Source organism: Pavona decussata, unplaced genomic scaffold, assembly GCF_977016875.1.
Source record: "Pavona decussata unplaced genomic scaffold, jaPavDecu1.1 SCAFFOLD_395, whole genome shotgun sequence".
Lineage (NCBI taxonomy): Eukaryota > Metazoa > Cnidaria > Anthozoa > Scleractinia > Agariciidae > Pavona > Pavona decussata.
The window spans coordinates 168,872-195,355 of record NW_028145766.1 but is presented as its reverse complement, the minus strand read 5'-3'; the positions used below and the strand labels follow the sequence as shown (position 1 = coordinate 195,355).

Sequence of the window (26,484 nt, the reverse complement as noted above, 5' to 3'; positions counted from 1 at the left end):
CAGCACCACATGAAGGTACTGCTCAGTAGCTTTCAGTTCAATCAGGTCACACTTTAGGACTCCAACCAAAACTGAAAAGTTAGAACCACCTTGTACAACAGCATAATAAACAGCACCACGGGAAAGTACTGCTTAGCAGCTTTTAGTTCAATGGTCACACTTTACGACTCCAACCAGACTCAAAAGTTAGAATCACCTTGTACAGCATAATAAACAGTACCACGGGAAAGTACTGCTTAGCAGCTTTCATTGAATGGTCACACTTTACGACTCCAACCAGACTCAAAAGTTAGAGTCACCTTGTACAGCATAATAAACAGCACCACAAGAAAGTACTGCTCAATAGCTTTCATTTGAATGGTCACACTAAAGGATTTCAGTCATCCTCAGACTCAAACATTATAATCACCATGTAAAGGAATGATGATAAACCGGTAGCAAACGGAAAGAAAATGGTCAGGAACTTTATTCAGTGAATGATCACAATTTAGGATTCTACTCATCCCCTCAAAAGTTTGAAGCCGACTGTTTTACAAACTGAAATGAATATAGTATGACGCTTTAGGACAACCTTGTACCCGCATATACAGCTGCGGGAAAAAAATACCATTGATATATAAGTTCAAATGGCACTTGGTTTTCATGAACTTGTGATTAAAAAAACAAAAAAACAAAATAAATTCCAGGATCCATTATTTGGGTAGGGGAATAAATCTTTTTCTTACTTTGCGAAAATGAGGTTGTAAAAGATCGAGTCTGGCATTTATGGAGCAGAAACTCGATTCTCAACAAACCCTTTATATCCGGCCGTATACGGAGAATCTACCCATAGTATAATCAGGCCAGTTATAATGCTTATCAGGAGTACACTCTTTTCTTTTTCTAAGAATGTTGTTTTTCCGGCCCAGGCTGAATATTCTGCCGATGTTAGGCTCAAACTGTTCTTTTGAATATTCTTAGATTATAGCTATCCTATCGAACTGTCATTCGGCATCGAACATTTCAGTTAGTGCAGGTTTTTTCGTTTTATTGGCTAGTTTGGCGTTTAGAGAAAGAAGTTTATACGGTTTAGTTAAAAACATATAATTGTATTGTATGTACAAATTTTCTACACACAAAATTATATTATTTTCAAAATGTCAGCCTCGGATTTACTCTTAAAAATTCTTAGAATTTCGCAAATTTCAGCCTCGATACTCTTATAAAATAAATTCTTATACAAAAACAGAGTGTACACATAGATGACTGAAATTAACGGCAACTTCGCATTTCTAACCCGATTTAGAAGTTAAAACGAGTGTCCTCAACATCCTCTCAGTTTCCTGCAGTGAGCCACTATTACCTCTGAGTGGTTTAAAGTGGTTGGGATAACTGAATTAATGAAAATAATTGTTCATTGTCTCAGACATTCAAGAGACAATAATTGGCTAAAAACTGACCCAATCGGAGTTGTAGTTATGGCAGGACATCACAAGCATTTTCAGTCTTCACATACCATGAACGATTAACTGAGGTCCTTGATTTTCCTCGTAGAGTGAACTACGTGTGTGTGTGACAGAGTTAAGTCTTCATGGCCCTCTCGAGACAGTTCCCGTTTCGCTTTCGAAATTAGCTTGACTCCAAAACAAGGATGACTCAGTGGTGAGAGCACTCGCCTCCCACTAGTGTGACCTGGGTTGGAGAATGTTACGCTCGCCACGTGTGATATGTGTCGAGTTGAGGTGCTCGATGTTTCGTTTCTTGTTGCAAAGTTTTTCTCTGCGTTCTCTGGGGGTTCCCCGGGGTACAGTTAACATCTAGGTACCGCACATCGAAAGAGTTACCCTTGTTGAAAAAAAAAGTACATTTTTGATAGCCGGTACTATCAAGATATCCCTCGGTGGACTCCAGTACTGTTCGTACTGTCTGGACACTACATACAGTCTTGAGTTGTCTAAGAGTCCAAAATGTTTCGCTCGCATCACTCGATTAAGAATTATACTGTTTTCAGAGGTGGTTAGAACTTAAGCAGAAATTCAGTTCAATGTTTTAATTTCAAAAAAAAAAAAGGATTTTTAGACGCGCTTCTACGAAACTAAGTAAAATTTATAACGGACTTTGTAGATTATAGACAGACAGGAATTACATCTTTCACTCAGTTATTCAAAAGATTAAAAAACTGTAAAGTATGAAACCCTCGCCGAAAGCTGAGACGTAAATTGGATTTACCCTTCGTCGTAATGCAAGTCAGGTTTTAATCCACGTAGCAAAACCGTTTGCTTTTCCCACCGCAATCTGCAAATCCACTTACTGGCTTCTGTTTTTAATTTATGGTAGACGCTTTGAAAACTGCCGAGGCTCGGTTATTTTTCTTCACAACATGTGGCTATTGAAGTAATAGAAGAGATTAAAGTTCCATTTTTGGCAATTTAAACCGATGAAAGCTTAAGCCAATTACTGCCGTCCCCTGCTGTTGAGCGCTATTGAATCAATCGAAAGAGATATTATATTCCTCAATGAAATACCAATCGGGGTCACTCAAACGACATTTAGCGCGGTCAAGGTTGGAAAAAATTCCCCAGCGCAGGGTGAAAGCTTTGGAAAAATAATACAGCAATTCAATCATCGCATTTGCTTGCGTTTCTTATCTTTCGAGTTTGATGAATAAAGTTTTTAATTATCTCAATAGGGCTTCACCTCTTCTGACCCTTCGTTGCATAAAACATACACGAGCAAATTTCGCTGGATGAATGTTTTGCAAAGTAAAGTGAAGAATGAATTAGACAAAATGCCGATTACAAGGTTCACAGCCTTATAGTTTCTCACGGTCATAGAACAACTCGACCAGCTCTCCACTTTTATGATAAAAAGACGTTCTGTCCAATCTAATACATTAATTAAATGTTTATGGTATAACCAGACGAGCTTGTTCTATTACAAAAACATCTTCAGCGTGTGCCAGCTGTAACTTAAAGGCTCACCAGGAAAAATTCCTGATATTTTCAGCTAATTGATAATTTATCGAGCTCCGTAGGAAATGAATGAAATTACGAAAACCTGGACAGCTAAATTGGGTTTTAAAAATCTTCCTCCATTTCAGCAGCTGTACCAAAAATCCTTTTCCCTCGATGGAACGTGCGCGAATATTGTTTTAATTACTTTTCCTTTTCAATGTCGGTGACCCAAGTTGTTGTTTAAAAATAACTGGGATAACTTTACCCGTTGTCTGAAAACACTGTTTTTTTAGGTCAACTGAATTATGCTTTAGTGAATTAACCTGGATTTGTCCCAGGAAAAATAATAATCATTTCAAGATGACGCTGTGAATAACAAAATTAAAAAAATAAAATAAATGCATTCTATTTTGCTAAATACTGAAATAATGTAACACATAAGCTTTCATTTGAATGGTCAATCCCGATTCTTAGGCCTACAGGAAGAGCGTAATAAACAGTATCACAGGAAAGTACCGTAGTTAGGCTGCGTAACTCTAATTTGATTGGTCAAACTTTTAAAGGATTTCAGTCATCCGCAAAGTTAGAAACACCCTGCAAAGCATGATCAGAAATAGTAACATAAAAAGTGCCAGCTCGAATAACAGTGTACTTCAAATGATGACTCAGTCCATGATTCACGTATGGGTTAATTTTGATTTGAATCAAAGCAACTTGAACAGTTGAAAGATACAAAATTGTTGGGCAATGCTATTAAAATACCAGCTGTTCGATCATCCTTGCATCTTTCAAGCTGGTTTAGTTGGTTCATTGCTGATTCTGATCTACATGAAGATCCAGCTACATATTGCTCCTGTTTGCAGAAGTGATCCCCGCTAAGGCTTGGTTCCATAATCGCTTATGCCGTAGTGCGAACGCTGAAAAACAGTCATAAAGACGTGGGTACGCTTATGATCGACATAATCATAATCATAAGAAAATGATCGAACATTTTCTTATGATTATGACTTTGACTATGATTATTGCTATGATGGTTATGTCGCTAGTAGGAACCAAGCCGTAGTTTATAAAGTCATTTATTTGAATCAGCGGACCACCCTTTAGTGCTCCAGCCGAATTAGAGGCGATTTAGACTGAGAAACAACCTTTGAGAATCGTCGTCGGCCAGAATAAAACTAAGATCTTAACGGAATTAGTGGAAAAACTTAGAGAATAGCAATACATTGTAACAGCTGAATACTGAAAGGTGAAATCTAGTGGCACCCTTTATAAGCCCAATTCAGAACTAACCGAAAACATATTTTGTGGTCGAAAATCCACTTGGAAAATTATAAAAGCTCTTTCTGAAATAAAGGAGAACAAAAGGAATATTGCTTTTAATTCCGTGAACGTCTGACACACGGACGATTATTCTAGTCAATTTGCTTAACTAATCCGTTTATTAGATTTGCAGTAATTAGGAAGCACCGATGACAAGTCGATGTCAACTCCAATTTCACACTAATAAGTTCAGACAACATGCGCTTACAACACATCAGCAGTTCATTTTTCTCATTCTTTCAAAGTATTAATCCTCTGTTTTCATCCAGCTTCGCTAGACTTCTTAGACCTCCTTAGCCCTGTCATGTTGAACATTTAGGTCACTCAAACATCATCTTCCAACACGGAAAAGGTCCGGTGTGCAACTGGTGAGCCGAAATGGTGTCAGAGATAAATTCTGACCTCCCCCTGGAGAAGCCTCGCGGGCACATGTTTAGTCAAGAAGGCTTTGTTGTGTGCAATCCATGGGTCTCACGGAAAAAATGCAAATGTCGCACGAACGACTCAAAATAGAGAAATATGCAAGAAAAACTAACTTAAAAGGCAGCAAAATGCAAAGAGAGCCACTTAAAAGTATTTGAATTTTAAAGAATTGAAATAAATGAGTTTCTTGTATTGAGATATTAAAACGGATTTGTGTGGAATGGGTTGGGCCAAAGCGTCTACGGAAGCTGCTACAGAAGTTGACCTCAGATGATTTGTTATTTTTATTTGTCGGTTTTTTTTTTTGGAGGGAGGGGGGAGGGTTTTGGTGTGTGTTTATCAAGTATACCTAGATGCTGGCGTACCTGCCTGCAGTTGTTGCCGATTGATGCTCCATAATTGCTGCAGCTAAAAACTACATTGGGGTAAGTTTACTGGTTACAGATCGACATAATACGTTTTTGATACGATTCAAGTGCATGCATTTTGAATAAGAATCGATAAAACAAAGGGCTGCAGTTCAATCACCGCCTCTACCTAGATTTCTACCCAAATTACTGTAACCTTTTTCTCCGCCATTTTTTGTTCTTTCTGTGGCCAAAATGTCACTGAAATGAAAACTGCTTATCAGTTCTTTCGTTTAAGGTGACTGTAGCCTAATTGAATTTCCCTAAGTGGAAATTTGATAAATTCTTTGGCATTTGTGAGCCGAAGTCATAACATTTAAAAGGATCAAATAAATCATAAATCATTCGGTCGCACCGGTCAACTGATCAATCTTCATGCACTCAGTTAAAACTCCTTGCAGATGAGTAATTCCTTATTCTGTATTGTGTTTCAACCACCTCTGTCTTCCTGTCCAAGATTAGCAAGTCGGCCGTTATAATATTCTTCGCCAATTAATTGATTTTCATTTCTTCTGACCTACAAAAAAAATAAGGACTGATGCAGTAAGTTGCGTGTCTAATCACTCACACCTTTAAGCGTTAAAATACCAAAGACATTGCAAATTCAACCAAGTTTGAGAGCAAGAGTATATGAAATTACATACATTTAAACTGCGGATAAAAGAATTAATAAGTGAGAAGTCGTAGTTACGCACGCCAACTTATAATACCGCAGTTGTGAAAAGAAAACCTGAAAAAATGTCAGGCTTAAACGGGATTAGAACCCACGGCCTCTGCAACAGTTTGCTCCAAAAGCAGGGCTGTGTACGTATAGCATATACAGCACACGGTCAGGGCGTAAGTTTACCCTGTGGATAGTTTCGTTGGCTCAAAGTACAGACAGATCGAATCAACCTAAGGCTGTTCTTTTGGTATCTGTGTTTAAACGGCTGGACTGTCTGGCTGATTGAGTATGAATTGTTTTGTGTGCACAGCCAAAGTAGTTTTATACTGTGCACCAAAAGTTCAGCTGTGACTTTCCACTTCTTACGTGAAGTATTGAATGAAAAAAATGGATAGGACAAATTTCGAAGATGAGAGGTCAAATTAGGACACTTGCTGTTTTAAAAAAGAATGTCATCTTGATCGAAATGTGTCTGTATTGTATCAATCGATTGCGATGACACCTAGCTCAAGTCCGATTAGTCTTGCATGTCCTTCGGCCAAGAAAAAATAATATTTCACTTCCATAACGTGGCTTTGAAATTGTCAACTTGTAGCTTATTTTGAAAACTTACATCCAGTGTTCACATATCTTATGTAATCCAATTGAACTTTGCTTTCTTGTGTTAGAAAAAAAAATCTGTAAAAGTTCGCAGATGGTGCTCGCCAACCAGGCCTATGTGACTCTACTGTGACTGATACGTTTTTTCTGAGACCTGGATAAATCCGAAAACTTGTGCGTGCAAATATAAGGCAAGTCTCCAAACTGACCCCTTCAGCACTTATCATGAATAAAAGGATTGAAACAACAATAATAATAAATAATAAAAACAATATTATATTATTTTTATAATTTATATAATAATATAGTTTGAAAGACATGTATAAAACTACACTGTCCACAAGCTATTTCGAATGCATTCCACTGCATTGCAGCCTCATACACTCCCTGATTCACAGGGCAGTTCTCGACCGATGACAATGCACCTCTAGCAGATTAAATCTTACGTTTGTATTCCAGTATGCTGTCTGAACTGAAAATCTCCCTAGGGCTGTTGATCTGTGATGCATTCGATCCGCAGATCCCAGTTGTTGTGGGCCGCTTAAATTTATGAGTTTTGATTTTATGTAGGTTAAAAAATTGGAAAGGATTTATACACCAGTCAGTTGGTAAATTATTGACCCACATCACCAATCGATGGTGCGAGTCGTAGCTCAATCAGATGGTTTCGTTTCGTTCCGTCGCTTCAGTCTATAAGGTTTTATAATTGTGCACTATTTCAATGGCTCACAACAAAAGGAAGTTACAATATATAAGAAAAGTAATATAAAGATAGCATTAAATTACATAAATGTGAAAAGTAAAATGTGCGCAGTGACCAAAGGAACAGTCTAGTTTCGAGTAATTCATTTGGACTGAAGTTAATTTGCCCGAATGAAACTTGTTGGTGGCGAATGGTGTTTACACCGGTAGTGTCGGCGGTTTTCAAGAGCTTTTCTTTTTCTTGCACTAGTATAACTTAGCCTCATGCCCTTTGGTGTACTGTGCATGTGGATGTTGTTAAACATGCATGGAGATTGACACTGCAGGCGTGGGCGATCAACTCTCATGTGCTTGTGTTTTACTCGTTCTCATTATTTAGTCTAGACAGCATCTTTCGCTACAAAATGATCATTGTTCTGGGGAAAACCCTAATGTAAACTGTTTAAATTTTCAGTCTGTAATCTGGCATCAATGCTCGTGTTTATAGTCAGTTGCGAAGGTCACTCAGAATGACGGACTTGATTCCGGTTTCTTTTATCGCCTGGCAAATTTGACTTCCAAGACTTCAAATATCATGATTGCAAGATAAGATTAATTTCTATATGATTCTGGTGTTGACTAGCACTGCAGTGATGGGTTGTACGGTCTTAATTTTAAGGTTTCTTCTTTGAAATCCATCGTCGGGCTACCCGTTTAGATAAGAAGCAGGGAAATATAAAGTCGGGTTACTGAGGGGAAAAAAGAACGGATTCCCTTAGCAATAACCCTGCAACATTCCTTTGTTTTTCGCCTTCAACCGCACTCTGAAACCGAGAAAAGGAATCTACATATAGCTGCTGTATGTCATGGTCAAAACTTGCTTAGTTGAGACGGTTCGGCATGTTTGTTCTTCACTATAGCACGGTGATGCTATGGCTGTTTTTACGGCCTCCATGTTTTAAGTCAGTCAGTCCAGCCCTTTCTTTTTTGACAGCCAAGATTTTTGGCCATTTCAATACGCTAGTTTTTTCGCTCAAGCATTACAACGGCTTTGATCGTTACAGACTGTATCCTATCAGTTATCCGGGTACTAGGGGATATTGAGAGAGGATAAGTTCAGTTTATACCACAACGAGAGAATTTTCTTCGTATGTTTGTGACCCGTTCGGTGGATCCGCAAAAATTCTCACTGATTTGTCGTACAGGCGTTCCTATCAGGAACTACACATCGTAAGGCTGTTGTTCTTATTGTTTTAAGCTTTCGATATCAGCCAAAAGTCCCAGTGGAGGGTCTCAGTGTTTTTCTTTCCAAGCATATGGGTCATGACAGCTACAAAATTGGTAGACATTTCAACTTCCGACTTCAACGTTAACCGTCTTCAACTTTATTAATTTCTTAAACCTTAGTTACAAAAAACAAATACATACACAACCCGCATATAGCAAAGGCTAATCGAGGCGGGTTGTGTAAATTAGAGTCGACAAATAATTGAATCAAAAAATTACAGAGAAACTAGAGAAATGACGATAATAAGGTCAGAGCAGTATCGGTGACATTCAAAAGGGAGATAGTCGATAAATATGAAATAACGAAATCGCGTTGTAATTTATAATAGTAAAACAAGGTCTAGTTTAAAGCTCTTTACCATTCAATACCAAGTTTCGCTTTTCTATCATAATCTACAGTGGTAGGTGTCTTTTAATATCACGCTTTTGGGTCTGAGAACAGCAAGTCAGGTCTACGATCTGTGCCGAGGGAAGTCTATCATTTGGCTGGCTTCAAACTTTACTTCCACACCAAGAAAATTTACATTTTCACACGCACGAGGATAAATATGTTCCAGTTGCTGCGACTTTTTTGACATATTGAAGATGCATGAAAAACCGATAATGTTTCATTGATCGATAATGCGGGCGCTATTTTCTTAATGTGCCTTGCATTAATTAGACTCTTTTTTTTTTTTTATAAGAATGTTGTTTATTTCCGGCCCAGGCTGAATATATATTCTTATTTTTCTGCTACTTTTAGGCTGAAAATATTCTTGTACTATTCTTAAATTATAGCTTACGACATTTTCGTTTTAGAATGTATTGGGGTGTCAATATCAAAGAAAGAACTTTTTGCAGCTAGTTTAGTTCATTTCTTTTGTGCTGTATGCTGTACATATGTATTACGGATCATGTATTACATGTACCGTTCATCGACTGGCATTAGCATTGAACATTTGGCTATAGCTAGTGCAGGTTTTTTCCTTTTTGTTGGCTAGTTTGTCGTTAAGAGAAAGGAATAATTTTATACGGTTAAGTTAGAAACATAATTGTATTGTATTTACAGATTTTCAACACACAAATATATCCTTTTCAAAATCTTAGTCTTGGGTTCTTAAAATACTCTTTAAAATTTCGCAAATTTCAGCCTCGATATTCTTATAAAATATATCCTTATCAAAACCTGAAGAGTGTAATTCTGGTTTCGATTTCCCATCAGATAACTGAGATGACAAGTGTAACAATGAAATGTATATAACATTATTTCTGAGCCATAGCTGATTCATAAAGATATGGAAGACCATCAGTGTAGACTTGCATGCACGCTTCTTGAGCAGTAACAACAACAACACACTAATTAGAAAACAGAGAGTTACAAGTTAGGTATATACCTACCCGCAAATACCTAAAGCTAGTCGAGGCGGGTAGGTATGACTATATTAAACTAAATGCAAATAAATTTTGGTGTTTACAAATTGACATTATTGACAAAGTTTACAAAGCAAGAGCAGCAACTAAAATAAAACTTAAATAAGTAGTAAACAAAAAAGTGAATGTACAGAACAAAAAAGGCCGGATTTGCAAGCTATGTTGATAGAAATTACAGGATTGTTACAAATTTGCAAGCTTTTGATTATTTCAAGAATTGAAGCCGGAAGGTGTAAGGTAAGCATTTTCTATTTTTAAAAAAAGTTGATTAGTATTTCATGTATTTGTTTTTTGAATAAGTTTCTGCTGTCAGACTTTCTAATATTATCAGGTAAAGAATTCCATGGCCGTGCGCCTGAAATCGATTGCATGCGGAAAGGAAAGTTGCGTACACAACTCATTGGTCCTCCATGTTCGTAAACCATTTATTCGCAGTTCAAATCAGTCAGTACTAATGATGTTTCATGCCAGTCCACTCATTCCCTCATCCGTATCCTATCCGCTACAAACTTTCTTGATCAGTCGATGCATTGGTCGCGCGACGTAAGTGGATCGCCTTGACAAAATGTTGTCCATCTTGGATAGTAAGCGATTATCCTGTCTGCGGGTCATAAAACGCTTCCCTCCGAATGATGTTTTATTGGTTCTTACCGGAATGGATTCCAAAGTGACGGTTTAGATAGATTGGAATAGAATACTATGCACCGGAACAATCAAGGAAACGAGGTTTCCTTTGTTCTTCGATTAGAGCTTCTTACTGATAAGATTTGATTGTGATCTATTGTTTGTTCAGTTATCCTTCTGTAAAATTAGGTTGAGCGTTTCAATAGCAGGGATCTGTTTTTTATTGGGACTAATATAATCCGGCTGTTTCGGTCTTTTCGTGTAGCATTGGTAATTAACCAATTTTTGTGCACGTATGTTGATTTACGTAATTCGATTGGCGATAAAATCGACCGAAAACGGTTTTATATTTATCGACTAGTATTTCCATTAAGAAAAGAAGAGCAAAAAACTTTGTTGAATTGTTCCGTTAATTTTGTACTCGTCAAACAAATGAACTAAAATTAATTGTCGAGTTCGAAACTGGTAGCCCAAATAAAAGAACGCTGATGTACTTTGTTATTTTTTGCTTCACTTTGAAGGCACTGTAAAGTATGTGTCGCAATCTTTGTCAGTGATCTCCTGTCTCCTGCTAAAGGTTGCACTGAAATACTTTTTATATTTTCCGTTAAAACTCTCATAGAGAGTGTTTGCTCCCAAAGTAGTTGCAATTTTTTGGTCTCTAACTGGCCAAGAATGAGAAAGCTGAGATGATCTGAAAACGAACGATGGAAATTGCAATGGAAATTAAGACCTCTCTCTTTAAAAAAAATTCCTTCGTGTCACGGTTTTCAGCAATTGCTCTAATTTTTTTATTACCACCTTGATTAACTTCCCCTGGGTCCGCTTAGGACATCCTTTTCTTTGTGTGGGTCTGCCTTGGGAAAACGTATTGTACACTAGATTTGTGTTTCTGTCCTCAGGTTGACCCCTTCATTTCACACAGTGCCCAAGTGTGCAGCAAAAAAAGTTTTATGCCTTCCAAATTTCCATTCCTAACTATTGAGAAACATCGTAGCACAAAGGAAAGGTACTCTTGAAAAGTACCCTTGAAAAACCGCTTCTTCTGCGGCTGATCAAAACTTAAACCACATATCATGACACTGGGAGAGTCACAGTCTAGAATTGGAACTGGGTAAAAATGTGCTGTGTTAAGCCACTTGTAATCAAAGAGTTATTTTGTACAGTGCAGGTTCTCCTCCACGGCTCTCACAATAAAGAGATTATTGAGTCGGAATGATTGACAATGTCAAAGGATCATGGGTTATCTGTCATCCACAGGTACACCTGGCTTTTCTAGTCCTTCAAAATGCCATTAAAAAAAATAAAAGAGACCAGCTCAATTTCAATTTGAATGTCGGATACTGCTGAGGGGTGACACTTAAGGGTTTTAGTCCAAAGTACACATTAGCGACAAACTGTTAGAACGAACTTTAAGCCAGTATGCTCTAGCATAATAAGCGGTATTTTAGGAAAGTGGGTGACTCCAGTAGCTTTCATATGAATGGTCACGCTGAGATTTTATTCACACAGTCAAAACTTAGAGTCACTAGCATGGCATAATACTAAACCATACCGCAGCCGATGGTTACACTTAAGGATTTCATCTAGAGTCAAAAGTTAGAACCACCTTGTACATTAAAACAATAGCACCACAGAAAAATCGAGAGTTTTCAGTTAAAAGGTCATACACGGTAGGATGTCTTTCAAATACTATAGTGGAAGGCCAGAACCAAAATACGCGACTGAAGCTGAAGACCTTTGACTCCGTTAGGGAACTAAAGAAGGCAAGAAGACTTTCAGCCGTTTAATACTGAACGTGGAGAGTTACCAATTACGTCATTATACTGTTTTGATTTAAGTACAATCTGTATAGAGAAAGATAACTTAGAGCCCGAAGTACTAACATTTCTTCTGCTTATCTTAAAAGCATTAGAATTTTATACCATTAGGCTAAACACAATAGCCTCTTGACATCAAAACCGAGATAACCGCTTCGGGTAATCGGCACTTAAAACTATCTAAGACGTGCCTGAACTACATGTGGGTCAGCAAACACATGCATTCCGTTTAGAGAATACTATAATGTTTTCTTTGTAAGAAACATGTTTTCTTTTGCAGGACTACCCGGATCCTGATTCCACAGCTTAAATCTGATGATCGAGATGGGCGCAGCTTCGACGTGCTTGGGTCCGCAGAGAATCAACCTCCACGGCAAAATTTCATCCCGTAAGGAGTACTTTTTCATAGCCAGGCTTTCCTCGCGAGCTTGTCTAAGTCACTCTTAATTATTGGCTTACGCTATCGTACGGATACTACCAGTGGATTAGTCATTATTTTCTTTAATCCGAATTACTGGTGAAGCGTTTTTTTTTTGGTCAACCCGAAGGGCACTCACTTTAATTGGCAAAGTAATAATATATTTGCTCTTTTACTTACAGACACGAGTTTAAGTCATAAGTTAATTAGCAACAGAAAGATCTTAGCAAGTTTGATAGAATATGACGAGGAGCATTTTAAAAACAGCAAGGAAACTACTCAAAACTTGCATTTGAATACAAGTTAAAATAACCGTGAGTTATTATTTTCAATCGTGATCACAATCTAATTTCGGGATGAGAAACACCTCGCCATGCCTGAGTCGTGGATTCGTGACTTCTGCGTTTTAACATGATTCAGAGCGTTTCAGAAAAAAAGTTACAAAACTGCTCACCAGCAAGCGATTTAAAACCAGTCACAACACAGATAGGACATTTTTAGTTCCTCACTTGTCTTGTTAATTATTCCCGTTCATGTACCTAATTTTCCTCAGGGACCGTCCTTGGAATCTTCGGTGTGTGTTGTGCGACTCTGACATCTAACCCGTGCAGAGTATTCGCCTAAAATATATTCAATTTTTTGTCTGTTGCTTTCAAAAAGAGTGCTTGATTTTTGTCGTTTTGGCAAGAAAAAAAGGAGGGGGGACGGCGATTTTGAGTGTGAAAATCATTTATTCGTCTAGCCTTCCTGGGTATAAAGTTTAGAGGCCAAATCTCAAAAGAAGAATTGAAAAAGTACACAGTTAGGCCTTCAATGGGCTCGCGATTTGAGGAACCGACTGGCACATCCGTACCAAAAATTCCTAGGAGTACGCCCCCCCCCCCCCCCCTCCCAGTAACCCCGGGTATTTTTCACCTCAAGAATGACTTGCATAGAAGAGAATACCCTATCGTAAGCAATAATAATAAAGCTTGCCAGGAACTGGGAAACTAGCTTCGGAATGCAAAAGGAAAATGGTTTGAGAGACGGGTTACCAATTATTGTAACGTCGCAGGAAAAGGCTATTGCATGAGTCGAGAGCCTCAAGTCTGTTGATCCGTCTTAATTAAATTTCCTGGCATCAGTCTGGATAATCTCCTGTTATTCTTGCTGACAATAATAAAGCAATCCAGACAAGCCAACAAGTACGGCAAAAGTCGGCCACATTCCGCTCGCTCTCCTTCGTCTACCTTCTATTTTTACATCACCAAAGCTCTAAAAGCTTCCAGAAAATTAGATTAAAACAGGAATGCTCGTTAAGGAGCTCTCGAAGAGGTGCTTTTCTTCCCTGATTTGATAGCGAGCGTAAATTAAATCACTTTGACAGACCATCAGGGCGTGTGTGGTCTCCGTTTTAAATTTTTTAGATCCAAATCGCGATATAGAAAATATTCGACAAATTCAATTGTGATAGTATTGGTAAAACCCAGATGTGCTCTCTGATTTTTCACAGAGGTGCCAAATAAGTACACAGAGCGTAACATAAAGACCCAAACTCTCAACTGTTGAAAAGAGTTTGCTTTGCGCCCTTGGCTTTCATCGCAGATGAATAGCGGATAACAGTCATAACAAGCTCGTGATTTATGGCTTTAACGCTTTTAAAATGCTACAATATAACAAGCAATAACCAACATCATCGAAATGCCATATCCGTGTAATGAAACGGCATCAGCGCATATTACACCAATCAAAGGCTTTTCGCTAGCACGGTAATCTCACTTTCTGTATTAGAACTCTGAAGAGCTCTTAATCTACCCTTCCACACTACCCAGTGGTAATCGTGCGCTGGCAAATTGTTTACGCAAGGACTAAGCGCTTAGTATAAACAGTCCGATCGCAAACAATTACCAATTAGCGCACGAATGAGACAATCGTGCGCTGCGCGGCTCCGGTCGCTGATGTGTAGAGTGATATATGTGGCGTCGGACGGGGGTCTCTTATCAGCTTTAATTACTTGAGACGTAATTAGATAATTGGACAGTTGACTTGACGGCTTGTTAGGCATCTTTGCCAGCCTGCAAGCTTAGGTTTCTGTTAACAACTCGGCATTGCTCTCCTAACGAGGCGCCTAAAGCTCGGAGCGTAATCAATCCTTCCCTTTTGACGGAAAAACGCGCTGGTCTTAAGCGTGCGTCGGGAGCGCTTGCTTATTCATTTTAGTGCCGGTATCTTCGCAGAAAGGGATTATGAATTTTCATCCTCCCTCGTTTAATCTCATGTTGTCTGAAAGCGAAGCCTATGCGCACGCAGCTGGTGGAACTCTACGCTACTCGAGCACGACAAACGCCGGATCAGATGCAAATTTATTCCATTTCCCAGTCACTTTGGGTAGTTTAGGGGACTTGAGTTCGGATTCCGAAGTTGAGATAATCGAAGCAATAGGTATGCAAATTTAAACACCTTGTTACTTTCTGTTTTTCTCTCTACTGTCAAACAACGTGGTGTATTTAACTGTTGCAGCAGCCCTTGCTTAAACAATTGACTAGTTATCCAATGTATCTCTTACTGTTCCTAATTTTTGTTCGCTGTGATGCAATCCCGACAGAAATTCCTATCTTGCCCAAGAAACGGAGGAGTCGAACGAATTTTGATGCGTGGCAGCTGGGGGAGTTGGAGAGGGTGTTCAAAAAAACACAGTATCCAGACGTATTCACAAGAGAGGCGCTTGCCCTAAAGCTCGATCTACTAGAATCAAGAGTGCAGGTAAGAATAACATCTCAAAATTACAAACACAATCCTCGCCGCATTATTTAATATCTCGTGTGCTGTTGAAGCCGCTCTCTATGTTATGACTGTGAGCGCCAAGAAAGTTGCCTGCTCTTACGAATTTCCATACACGACTCTTTCTTCGTCCTGCGCTCGATATGAATTGCATGTTCCGTAAGTGGCCAAATGGCATTATGTAGAAAGTTCTGGACAGGCTTGGCTGATATACAATGTTCGTACAATACAATTTGTAACAGCTGCCGACCGATAATTTTCTTAACACCTTTTGTTGGTAGACTTTAAAATCGTTTTCACACTTTACGGTCAGGCGAACGAAGAACAGGCCATTTCTTTCTTTTTTTCTGCCTTGGCCTTGGAAAGGATAATTTGCTCAAAAGAACACACGGAATCGACCGTTTATTCGTCTTCCCATGTGATGGTGTTCTCAATGTATTATTCTGAGAAGGCGCAAGAAAGTTTTAAACAGAAGGTTGCTGTATGTTTTGAGGTGAAGGACGGACACCCTACCGAGTGAGTTTGTGATTTATACTCACCTAATTAAATTTGGCTAGTGGGGTTGTAGCGAACCACTTTTTGTCAATTGGGGATTAAACGATTCCTCTTTTTTCCCGACCAAAAGACAATTTTCTACCACAACACTGTTCCATGTTTCCGCTAGGCTGTAATGTAGCTTGGAATACGCTGGGAAGCCATTTAAAATAGCTCTTGTGTTTATCAAACAGTTACGAAGTCGTAACTGTGAAAATTTTGCTGGCGTCTTTAAGTCGCCAGTAGCTTCCGTTCGGAGCGTCCGAGACTGGCTTCGTGCAGAGATTTTGTCTCGTTACGACTGCACTTTTCAAGCTTAAACTATCAAATCATTGCGAAAGGAACGAAAATTGCACATTGAATCGATAAATCTATGTTCCGTAGACATACAGTAGTGATTTATTTGTTGTCCAATTGTTGAATTTGATTTATGGTGGCATACGTGTCGCGATAGATGCGAGTTTAACTCATACACATTTTTGCCACCTTACCTGCTAATCAATAAATTACCTTTCCGACAGAGATTTATGCGTAAATTGTGTTAAACTGTTCTTAAGTTTGGATTTTCGGAGTGCGTCATGGGTGTGAAGGAATGTTTGTGTTTGGCATTGTGAGGAAATCGTTTCATCTCTTTTAATGCTTTTAAACGGTGCTAAAGCGCACTCTTAGAAGCTCTAATTGACTATGAAACCACACCACTTCGATGATTAATGTTACTGCTGATTTTGAAATATTTCTTGAACGTACAACGTAGTAATGTGTAAGCAATTATTGTAATTAAGGAGCGAAACGCTCATGCATCCTCCAAGTCTTGCCTCTGCAAAACAAATATTCAGTTTAATAAGTCATTTTGAACACCGTGGTGGCAAAAAGATTTTCAAACCAGCAGCTCTTTTTAGTAGGATAACTTCCTCAGTTTAACCTTAAAGCTTTTCGCTTGTCAGAATATTACAAATTACCCATATCAGGTCAATGTGGATGATTAATGTCCTCGTAGAAAGGGGGAAGCCATTCTTTTGTCAGACAGACTTCTCCAGTTCAAGCTGATTTCATGGTTTATGTTTCACACTTGCTACTTGTGAGCAATGGCTTTGTTTCTTAAAACTTCTCTGAAACTCCAATCGTGGAAATGCATGGGTGCGATGTGTAAACACAGCCGCTTTTGAAGCGATGAAAACGCTGGCTGTTGTTTACATTGTATGCCACAGCTATGTAGAGTCTCGTCTCAGGGTGGAATTAAACATTGCCATTAATAATTTTGCAACTTGTCAAAAAGTATATTGAAACAGTCATTTCTGACTTGGCTTTATTTCTGCTATAAAAGTAAGTAAAACTGTAACGAATAATCGACCAAAATGTTTTGGAGCACATGTTTTGCCACAACGAACTCGATGAGGTATTTTACAGTTTTCTTTGCCAAGGCTTGGTTTATTAACTTTTTATAACTATAGTTTTATCAAAATGGGTATGTTCTTTCAGGTATGGTTCCAGAACAGGAGAGCAAAACTACGAAGAGAAGAAAAAACCAAAGCAAGGCCAGGCAGGAGAGAGAAAAGCCAGGTTGAAAAGACTTCTGTGACGTTGAAAATTCTCGAAGTGTTCGACAGGGATTTGACTCCGTCTGAGGACAACACAGTGGAAATGTCTGATGAACCTTCATCCCCGATTTTAGAGAACAATGAACAGCCATCGCTATCATCAAATTCCTTCAGTATTGAGAGCATATTGTCACGGAAAGATCCTCCACAGACTAAAAAGCAGCCTTCTCTTTCCGAAAATATTGGTAAAAGCTTTCGGATTGAACAACTGCTTGACAATGCTCCCGAAAATCAAAACAAAGCCAACGAGGACAATTGTAACTCATTGGAACCTTCGGCCGTTACGACTACAGCCTCAAATGAAACTAGCAGTTCCGAAAGTAGCGGACCGGAAAAAGAAAAATCCCAGGACAATAGAAAAGATAAATCTTATGAAGTATCCACAACATTAGCTCCTTTTTACGTTCCTTTGGCTAGACATTGTGGTTCACATCAAAGCTTTCCCGAAAGGCATCTCCACACAGAGCCAATGTCATCGTGGGATGCAGAGGTGTTTGAAAACTTTCGCAGCTCCAGTATTTTACGATTGAGAACAAAGGCAGAGGAGCATTTAAGGCAGCTTCGTGTTTCTTATGTTAGCTGAGAAAGTAAAGAAAAAATAATAATAATAATAAAAAAAAAATAGCTTCTAGCAACACGAGGCCTTTCATACACGAAAAGAAATGTTGAAACGAGTGACCAAAATGTCATGAAATTTTCACTTCTATTTAGTTTCTAGCTTTATTAACTCCAGTTGTTTTGTTTCTGTTATTCTCAGCATTTAAGTACGTCTCGTAAAACACATAGGTAAATAGTTCCTTTACATATGTATATATACAGTATTAAATGCAGCATGCTGCACTCAAACTACAAAGATCGTGCAATAAAAACTTTGTCCTCGCGTAGTGCGCGCCATTGCAGATAACGACATTCAAATTAATGTTACTTCAGATGAAAACTTAATGACTTTTTCCTACAGTTTTAAAACTCATGAGATCGAATCGTGCCAAATTCTTTATGTTCTATCTATCAGGGCAGATGGAATTCTTCTGACATCTGATAACTTCAAGTGATAAATTATCCGATTTCGTGACTTCTTAGTTTGTCAATAACTGTCTAGTTAGGGGCTGCTAAATGCCAATAGATGATAGTATATTGTTAGGACACAAAATCCTTTCACGTTTTCGTCACCAACCCTTCTTCTGTTACAGTAAACTTAAGAATTCTAATTCACTCATACATGAAAGCTTTTTTTCGATGGTCAAAGACTTTGTTTACCTTTAGAAAAATTGTAACCGATACGTGCTTTTGAGAAATTTTCAAGAAGTATTTAAAGATAAACCTGTGTGTTGTTTTGCTTTGGTTTATTTATTTATTTTCTTTGCTATCATAATCTAACCAGATTAGGGAAGATGCTAAAGATGTTTGCCCTTATCGAAAAGTCAATTTCATTCCATATTCCCACGAAAATTAAAATGTGACTATTTCGGTGTTTATTCTTCACAGAAAAAAACATGCCAAAATTCATTGAAAGATGCGTGTAGCAGAACCTCGACCTTTCTTTATTGGTACAGAAAATGATCCGTTTTTAGTCTACGGTTTATGTATCTAATATCAAAATTCTAGCCACTAAAGGTTATCGGTCGCCACAACATCAAGCCTCTCTATTCAGCAAAGAAAGTGCTTATTTCGTCTTAATCCCCGCAATAGTTTCTTGGCTTACATATTTTGGCTGACGTCCAGTTCTTGAGATTAACAGATTTGCAAGTCTGGTTTAATGTTTTTAACAATTTATTTCAAGCAGTTAGTCTAATTAAATGGTACGGTGGTGTTATGTGTCAACAGTCAATCACGGAGAATGCTAAAGTATACGAGAGCCATTTTAGATCTGAAAAAAAAAAAAAAAAATAAGGAATGGAAAAATCGATTGCTTAATCGATGAGTGCAGGAAATGTTCAACAGAAGAATGCTCAGCTGGAAATTAGGTTAGGAATCGTGGCTTTTTGAATGCCACGCCCCGGGTTTATGGTCTTGAAGATTTAATCAACGGTTTAAATACCGGCACAATGTGTTTTTTTGTTTCCTTCCCTTGTTAACAACGTCTTATTTGACACTTTCAGAAGTCCAAGTATTTAGAGAACGCAGGATTCGTAGATGAAATGCGGAGTTGTTTTGACTGGCATGAAAGCACGACTCTTAGGTAACTTGTCAAATGAACTGCGCATTTAAAACTACAAACTTCCCACACAATAGAGGGTTTTATTTTGCAGTTTCATGAAATAAAGAGGCTTCTGTAAATAACTCAGTGAGAGGAGAAGTCATTCATTTCCTGAATTTTGATTTATCTACATAAATAGCTTATGCCATGAAAGTAAACCTCTTGTAACGGCATCCGCATAGCGTGCGCAAAACAGGAATGACAGGTTTTTATAATAAAGCGTGATCTGGGCAGTGAGAGGAAAACAGTGCCATTTTTGAGATTAAAGACGAGAAATCAAATGTAGCCGTAGTTGTACGAGCCCGGTGTAGTGTGTTAAAATTAGAAACCCGCCGCCAGAGTCGTTCATAGTTCTTCCACTTGATATTAGAATACCGCGAGTATCAGGCCTTCCTAGATCCTAAGGGGAGGGGGAGTGGATACTCAGGCTAATATTAGAACGGTTTTCAAATGAGAGTTGTAAATGCGAGACCCAAGGAATACTGTAACCAACACGTCACAACAACTGCACCAATCAAGTGTAGCCCTTGCGAAGAAAACGCCTTCGACCAAGAAACAATTGGACATATTGGAAAGTGGGCTGTTCAGATTAATTTAGTTATCAATTAATCAATTTAAGTAAATTTTGATTAATTTAATTATTTTTGACATGCAATCACCGAGGGCATTAAAACCAACCTAAAGCCCAAAACCTAACTGTAAACCGCTTTGTAGATAAATGATAGTATTTCGCAACACAGAAGTTGCACAAGAATATACCGTGACCTCAACATGGAACAAGCTTGTTCCATTTTCTTGAAATTTTCATACCAAAGACCACATAACAAATTTAGCTGTGACCTTCTCCTAGGACGTACCAAGACTCTCAATTACTATAGGCCAGATATAGGCACAGCCGAGTCGTGCGTACGGCATTTTCCGCGGCACATTAGAACTCCGTGCATTGACACTGGTATCTCCGCTTTCTATTGCGGAAAGTTTTCGTTGCCGGATGGACCAAACACTATTTATGAACTCTAGTTTGTGATATGAACAATTTCCGGAAACTTGATCAGCTCTGCACTGAGTGAATGAATAGTTCAGTATGTAAGAACCATCGATGGTGGTATTAGAGAGCAAACGAAAAGTGATTGTGATCAATGAGTTTTCAAGAATTCACCTTTCAGTGCCATTTGCGTGTTGTTACAAGGCTGTACTGTTTACCGTGGCTTGGTGATATCAGGGGGGCCTCACATGACATTTTCCTTTAGGCACTGTCAGTCATAACATTTCAATTTAATAAGTCATATTGTTTAATTTATAAACATAGCGGACACCGATTGTGGTATTGCTGATTTATTAATTTAGGAAACTTAAATTCATGGGGTTCAATTTGGATTTTAAAACAACACCCAGAGACAGAACAACAACTATGGCACTAGACATAACTTCCGAAGTGACAACTATATATGCAATGTTCTGACGTGCTTTTGTTTGTTTCGTTGAAACGGGTAAAAAAATAATATGAAGACATCCTGTTAATTTTTCAGAGTTATTCGATATAACAAAGCAGCACACAGCACGGAAGCCATATTTTGTATAACCACTGTCATAAATTTTCCCAAAGATACAATTTTTCACTGTCAAAAATTCGTGTACTGAAGCAGTAAAGATATGAAAAATTCTAAGCCCCGCAAGCAGAGCAGGAGGGAGCTTGTTCAGCCACACCCAACGCTGTATCGGATTAATTGAATGTATAAGAGCGCGACGCCATGGTCTTCTCAGACTAACGGATGCCTACCATAAGAGCGTGACTATAAAGTTAATAATTTTGGCGAGAATTGGATGAAAAAGAACAAATAGCAAATGATAACTAAAATAAACTGCAGTCACACAAAAGACTTCGCAGAAGTTAGATATATGCTACCTATAACTCAATAGCGATTGCTTCACTTCCATGCAAATATCCCAGTAAATTTTACGATATGAAACCATCTGTGCTTTTTGGGTTTTACAGTTTTGGTCTCCTTATTGCTACTTCATCTTTGTGGTGACTTTCAGCTCTGACAAACTCCGGCGGCACCCAACGCTTCGTTTCGTTCGAAATATCTGTTTGGAATACATTACCTGCCTCAGAGAAACACTAGCCGCTTCAGCTAAAGGTCACCTCGAACATTTGTAAGGTTGATAAACTAATCCCTTTGTTTTCGGAGGGGCAAGTACTTCATTAAAAAATATGAAAAAGTTTAGCTAGCATTTTCGGGAAGCCATCCCCAATAGCAGCCCGTAAATTCGGGGAATAGGATTCCGTTCTCTGAACTAGTTTTTAGCCAAAGAATTAATAAGAAAAGACCAAACTGTATTGGCTTACACAAATTTGCGCTTTGGAGAGGTTTTCAATTGAGTGTTGTAAAACCAAAACCAAAGTAATTTCTCTGGCCAATCACAACAGATGTAAACAGCACAATCAGCCAATCAGAACTCTAAGCAAACACATGAAACCTGCGTCAAGCGGGAAAACGCTTGCGGCCAAGCACGATTGGTTTTGGTTTGGCTTCCCATTGGTTGAGTAAATGGCGCAAACTTTGCCAACCAATCATAGAGTCTAGTGAAGCAAAACCAAAGCAAACGCGAAATTACTTTCAATACTCATTTGAAAACCGCTCTAACTAGCTATAAAATGATCTGGAAATGCAGAAAACAACATATGGCTGACCGGCTGCGATTCTCCTGTCATGATGTCATTTTTTAATTTTTGTTCTCAGTCTCAACTGAACTTACATTCATTTGAATTGAATAAGATTCCATATTGAATATGGACATGACTCCTTTGCATAGCTCAATCACATGTAAAGGTAAACACAGGGAGCCCACACAAACTGTGTGACCGTTTGTATTTTGAATTTATAGAGGAAATGTATGGGAATGTCAAAAATCCTCGTATTATCGTACTAGATTGCGATAAATATTCTCATTTAACATCAAAATAAACGTATTTTTACCTTAAATGTTGTGTGTTGTCATTCTTGAGGTTGAAAACGGCTTGGACGGCGGTTCACTCGAGTGTAATAGTAGTCTCTCTACTATTACACTCGAGTGAACGTCCAACGCCGAACCCTTCAAATCGCTAAAATCGCCGTCTTCAACCTCAAGAACGACAACACACGACATTTGAGGTAAAAATACGTTTATTTTGATGTTAAATGAGGATACTTATCGCAATCTAGTACGATAATACGAGGATTTTCGACATTCCCATACATTTCCTCTATAAATTCAAAATACAAACGGTCACACAGTTTGTGTGGGCCCCTTGTGAAGTAAATAAATACCAAATGACGCACTAGCTTACGTCTTTAAATTGCGAACGGTCGTATTTTTCCCGCAGAACAGTCAACACGCGCGTAAAGAGACAGTAAAATTATACAAATAAATTAGAAAAGTGAACAAGGAGCGTGACAGTACTGGGAAAAACGTTGCTCGCAGTCTACAACCACTTCGGCTATATTGAGTAGCAGCCTCAGTTATTTAGAATTTTGGACCTGTTGCTATCTTGGACTGAACTTCGTTTACCTTGCAATTGGATACTGTTCACATTAACTTCCTTCTGGCTATTTGAGACTCCCTGCCGCTTTCTCTAACCGGATAACATTTTTGTTTCCCTCCAGTCCTCAAGACAGTACAGTTTGAACCTATAAATTTTCAGGCCTGGTTAAGCTAGGAAACATTGTTGTGGAGGCAAATGTTTCCCAGTTTAGCCGCGCGGGAAACGTATGTTGCGGAAACAAATTTTGCTGCTCGGAAACAAGAAAATGTTTTAGCTTCCCGGAAACAAACTTTGCTTCCGAAACATATGTTTCCCAGTTTAGCCACCATGAAAGCAATGTTGATTATTTTCCAGTGCTGCTCATTAAAAATGTGTCCTGGCAACAAAGTCTGTTTATTATTAATTATGCGCAGGCGTGACCTTTGTTTTCCGAAACAATGTTTTCTCGTTTAGCCACCGGGGCAGCAAAACATTTTGTTTCCTTCCTGCTAATTTAGCCACCCCAGAAACATAACAAGAAACAATTTTTCCGCAACAATGTTTCTTAGTTTAGCCAAATCTTTCTCATCTTTGTTTATGCCCCGGCGAGCTCGAGAGCACGGCGCCCACAAATTCCCGCCTTTTCTTAGATTTGGTCACGTGATATTTCCGCTCTGAGTTCTCTGTGTGTCGTTGGGGCGGCCATGTTTGAATGCACTGAACGCTTAAAGCTGACAAACATTCATCGTATCGAACCTTTCTATCGGCTTCGCAATGGATTAATTAAAGATTATGCAAACTACAGCGTTGTTGGATCTTGACAGGAGCTATATAAAGCCGCTGAAAACTTATGAAATCGATATGAAAGGTAAGCAAAATAAGCAAGTTAAATAAATTGCTTGCAACACGCTTCAAATTAAGATTTCCCGCTATGAAATCATTAATTAACCTTGCTTTAATTTCCCTTAAATCGATTACATGTTGGCGTTGAAGCTGTTGGAGATCTGGAAGGTATGTTAGCTTAATTTAAAACAATGTTATTGAGGTAATTCTATAAACGTCGAACAACTCAATACACGGTACTGTAGAACGGCCTCCATTTTGGAAAAGTAAATCAGCTGCCAACTCTCATGGTCCAATGAAGTTCAGCTTTTGTAATACTTGCATCAAATGTTCGTTGTACCAGATACCACTTGTGACAAAGGTTGCATATGCGGGGAAAGTGAAAAGCTCTGGAGGGGGAATACTCACCTATATAAGCTAAATAGGTATTTTAAGCCGTTTATGTAATGGGAAACCTTTGTGAATTATAATATATAATATATAATTATAATTCACAAAGGTTTCCCATCACTGTGAATGTGCATGTGAAAGATTAAAAATACAAGAAAAATAGCTACAAAAAGAAATAAGTACATAAATAACTAACTAACTAACTAACTAACTAACTAACTGACTGACTGACTGACTGACTGACTGACTGACTGACTGACTGACTGACTGACTGACTGACTGACTGACTAAATAAATAAATAAATAAATAAATGAATAAATAAATAAATAAATAAATAAATAAATATACAAAATCAGTGCGAGAGACTAAAATAGTTCGTCATAGCAGATTTAAAATCGTCCACAGATGGCTGATCTAATTTAAAAAAAAGGTAGAATGTTCCATTCTTTCTTCTTTACCGTTTCAGTCTGAAATAGGGTACAGATTTTGGTCTGAAAGTTTTAAAACGGGTATGGATTCTAGAGACAAGGTCTGAAAATGGGTATGAATTTTAGAGGCTTGGGGCCCGTTTCTCGAAAGTTCCGGTAACTTACCAGACCCGATAAGTAAATTTTTAAATGTTTTTTCGCCGATCACACAGTGATTACAGGGGCCCGTTTCTGGAAAGTCCCGGTAACTTACCGGGCCTGATAAGTATATTTTTAAATGTTTTTTCGCCGATTACACAGTGATTACTTACTTTGTTCCTTTGATATAACAGGTCATTACAGTGCTGATAAGTGTTGTTCATTACAGCGATCCTATGTGAAGATATGGCTGATTCACGTAGTAAGAATATTCCTTGAGCACTGTCCTTGTTTTATGTTTCAGATCAAGTTCGTTGGCATGTCTACTATATATAATTTCAAGCATGAAACTCACACGAGAGTACCATGATGTCGTAACCCTAGGGGGTTAAAGTAGGGTTTTGTAAATCGAGCCGTACACCCCATCAAAAATTCCCAAGAATAGACCCCCACCCCCTTCCCTCCGCTGGGGGTTTACCGAGACAGACTTATCAATAATGAGTCTAATTCTGCTAACGTATGGTATTTCATCGCCCCTTTTTGCCGGTGTTTGATCTAACCGTCTCTTCAACTAGTTTGAATGAACTTGACATTTGAATTCATCTTCAAAAGGCTTCATGCCGTGTAGATGGGTGAAAAGTCACTTCTACCTGTGAGTCATCCCGCTGTGATGACACCATTTCTATAAGAACAATCGCAATGAAACTGAGCAAGTGTAACCTATATGATCATTGCACTCAGGATTGATACCTTTGAGAAGTTATCAGTTTATTGAGGAACTTTATGTTGCAGATCAAGTTCGTTGGCATGCACTAAATATAATTTCAAGCATGAAACTCACACGAGAGTACTATAGTGCCGTAACCCCAGGGGATACTGCCTTGTATAAGCCTACAGGTACAGGCCCGGTTGTTCGAAAGCCAATTAGTGCTAAATCCAGGATAAATCGTTAACCGAGATTTTCAGCTCGCTCGTTAAACGTGCTTTTAAAAGGTAGTTTTAAGCTAATGGTAAAGGAAAGTCTAAGTCAAAACTGAGGGGCAAAAATCTTTGAGAAAAATCACTATTGATTGGTATTTAAACTCGAGTTTTAGTTCACGTTAACCCAGGATTAGCTTAATCGGGCTTCGAACAGCTGGGTCATGGTTTAGTTCAAAAACTGCACCAGCTAGTTTACAGGCATGCCAAGATAAAAATGAATAAATAAATAAATAAAATAGAATAAGCGATAAAATTCATAAAAGTAATTAATATATACAGGATAAAAAGCAGTTTATGGATGCTACATCATCGTAGTATTGATTCGTTTGCTAAACGTTTTTTTAAGTTTTAAAGTCAGATGACTCTCTAACAACATCAGGTAAGCTGTTCGAAAGTTTGAGCTCCTGATATTGCCAGGACTTAAAGAGCCCTAGTCAGCCACACCTTTGTTTTTGTTTATATGGGATAGTTTGGCTATTATATTTTATTCGGAGCATGTCGAAATGAACGAAATCACTGTGA

General features: G+C 38.3%; 2 protein-coding genes across 4 annotated transcripts in view; both read left to right on the top strand.

Annotated features, from left to right (window-relative positions):
- The first annotated feature begins 4,984 nt into the window (after window positions 1-4,984).
- On the top strand, window positions 4,985-18,799 carry LOC146451173 (uncharacterized). Of its 2 annotated transcripts, XM_085099514.1 has the most exons (4): window positions 4,985-5,101; window positions 12,450-12,557; window positions 15,172-15,329; window positions 17,361-18,799. In XM_085099514.1, the coding sequence occupies exons 2-4, from the start codon at window positions 12,485-12,487 to the stop codon at window positions 18,060-18,062; spliced, it is 933 nt and encodes a 310-aa protein (XP_084955640.1). In that variant the 5' UTR covers window positions 4,985-5,101; window positions 12,450-12,484; the 3' UTR covers window positions 18,063-18,799. The 2 variants fall into 2 exon arrangements, with proteins under 2 accessions (XP_084955640.1, XP_084955639.1); XM_085099513.1 differs by lacking the exons at window positions 4,985-5,101; window positions 12,450-12,557 and adding an exon at window positions 14,566-15,008.
- Window positions 18,800-23,948: 5,149 nt separating this feature from the next.
- Window positions 23,949-26,484, top strand: part of LOC146451172 (uncharacterized) — a 31,696-nt gene continuing 29,160 nt past the window's right edge. Inside the window, exons 1-2 of one of the 2 annotated variants that reach the window (XM_085099508.1) lie at window positions 23,949-24,049; window positions 24,175-24,192. The gene's annotated coding sequence lies outside the window, so the exon portion shown is untranslated. Of the gene's footprint in view, window positions 24,050-24,174; window positions 24,193-25,207; window positions 25,879-26,484 lie in introns of those variants that run through there. The other variant, XM_085099507.1, reaches the window with a different exon arrangement.

Coding starts and splice junctions, on each gene's coding strand:
- LOC146451173 (XM_085099513.1), top strand. CDS start 14,813: ATGAATTTTCATCCTCCCTCGTTTAATCTCATGTTGTCTGAAAGCGAA. Junction 15,009..15,171: donor TGAGATAATCGAAGCAATAG/GTATGCAAATTT, acceptor CAATCCCGACAG/AAATTCCTATCTTGCCCAAG. Junction 15,330..17,360: donor TACTAGAATCAAGAGTGCAG/GTAAGAATAACA, acceptor ATGTTCTTTCAG/GTATGGTTCCAGAACAGGAG.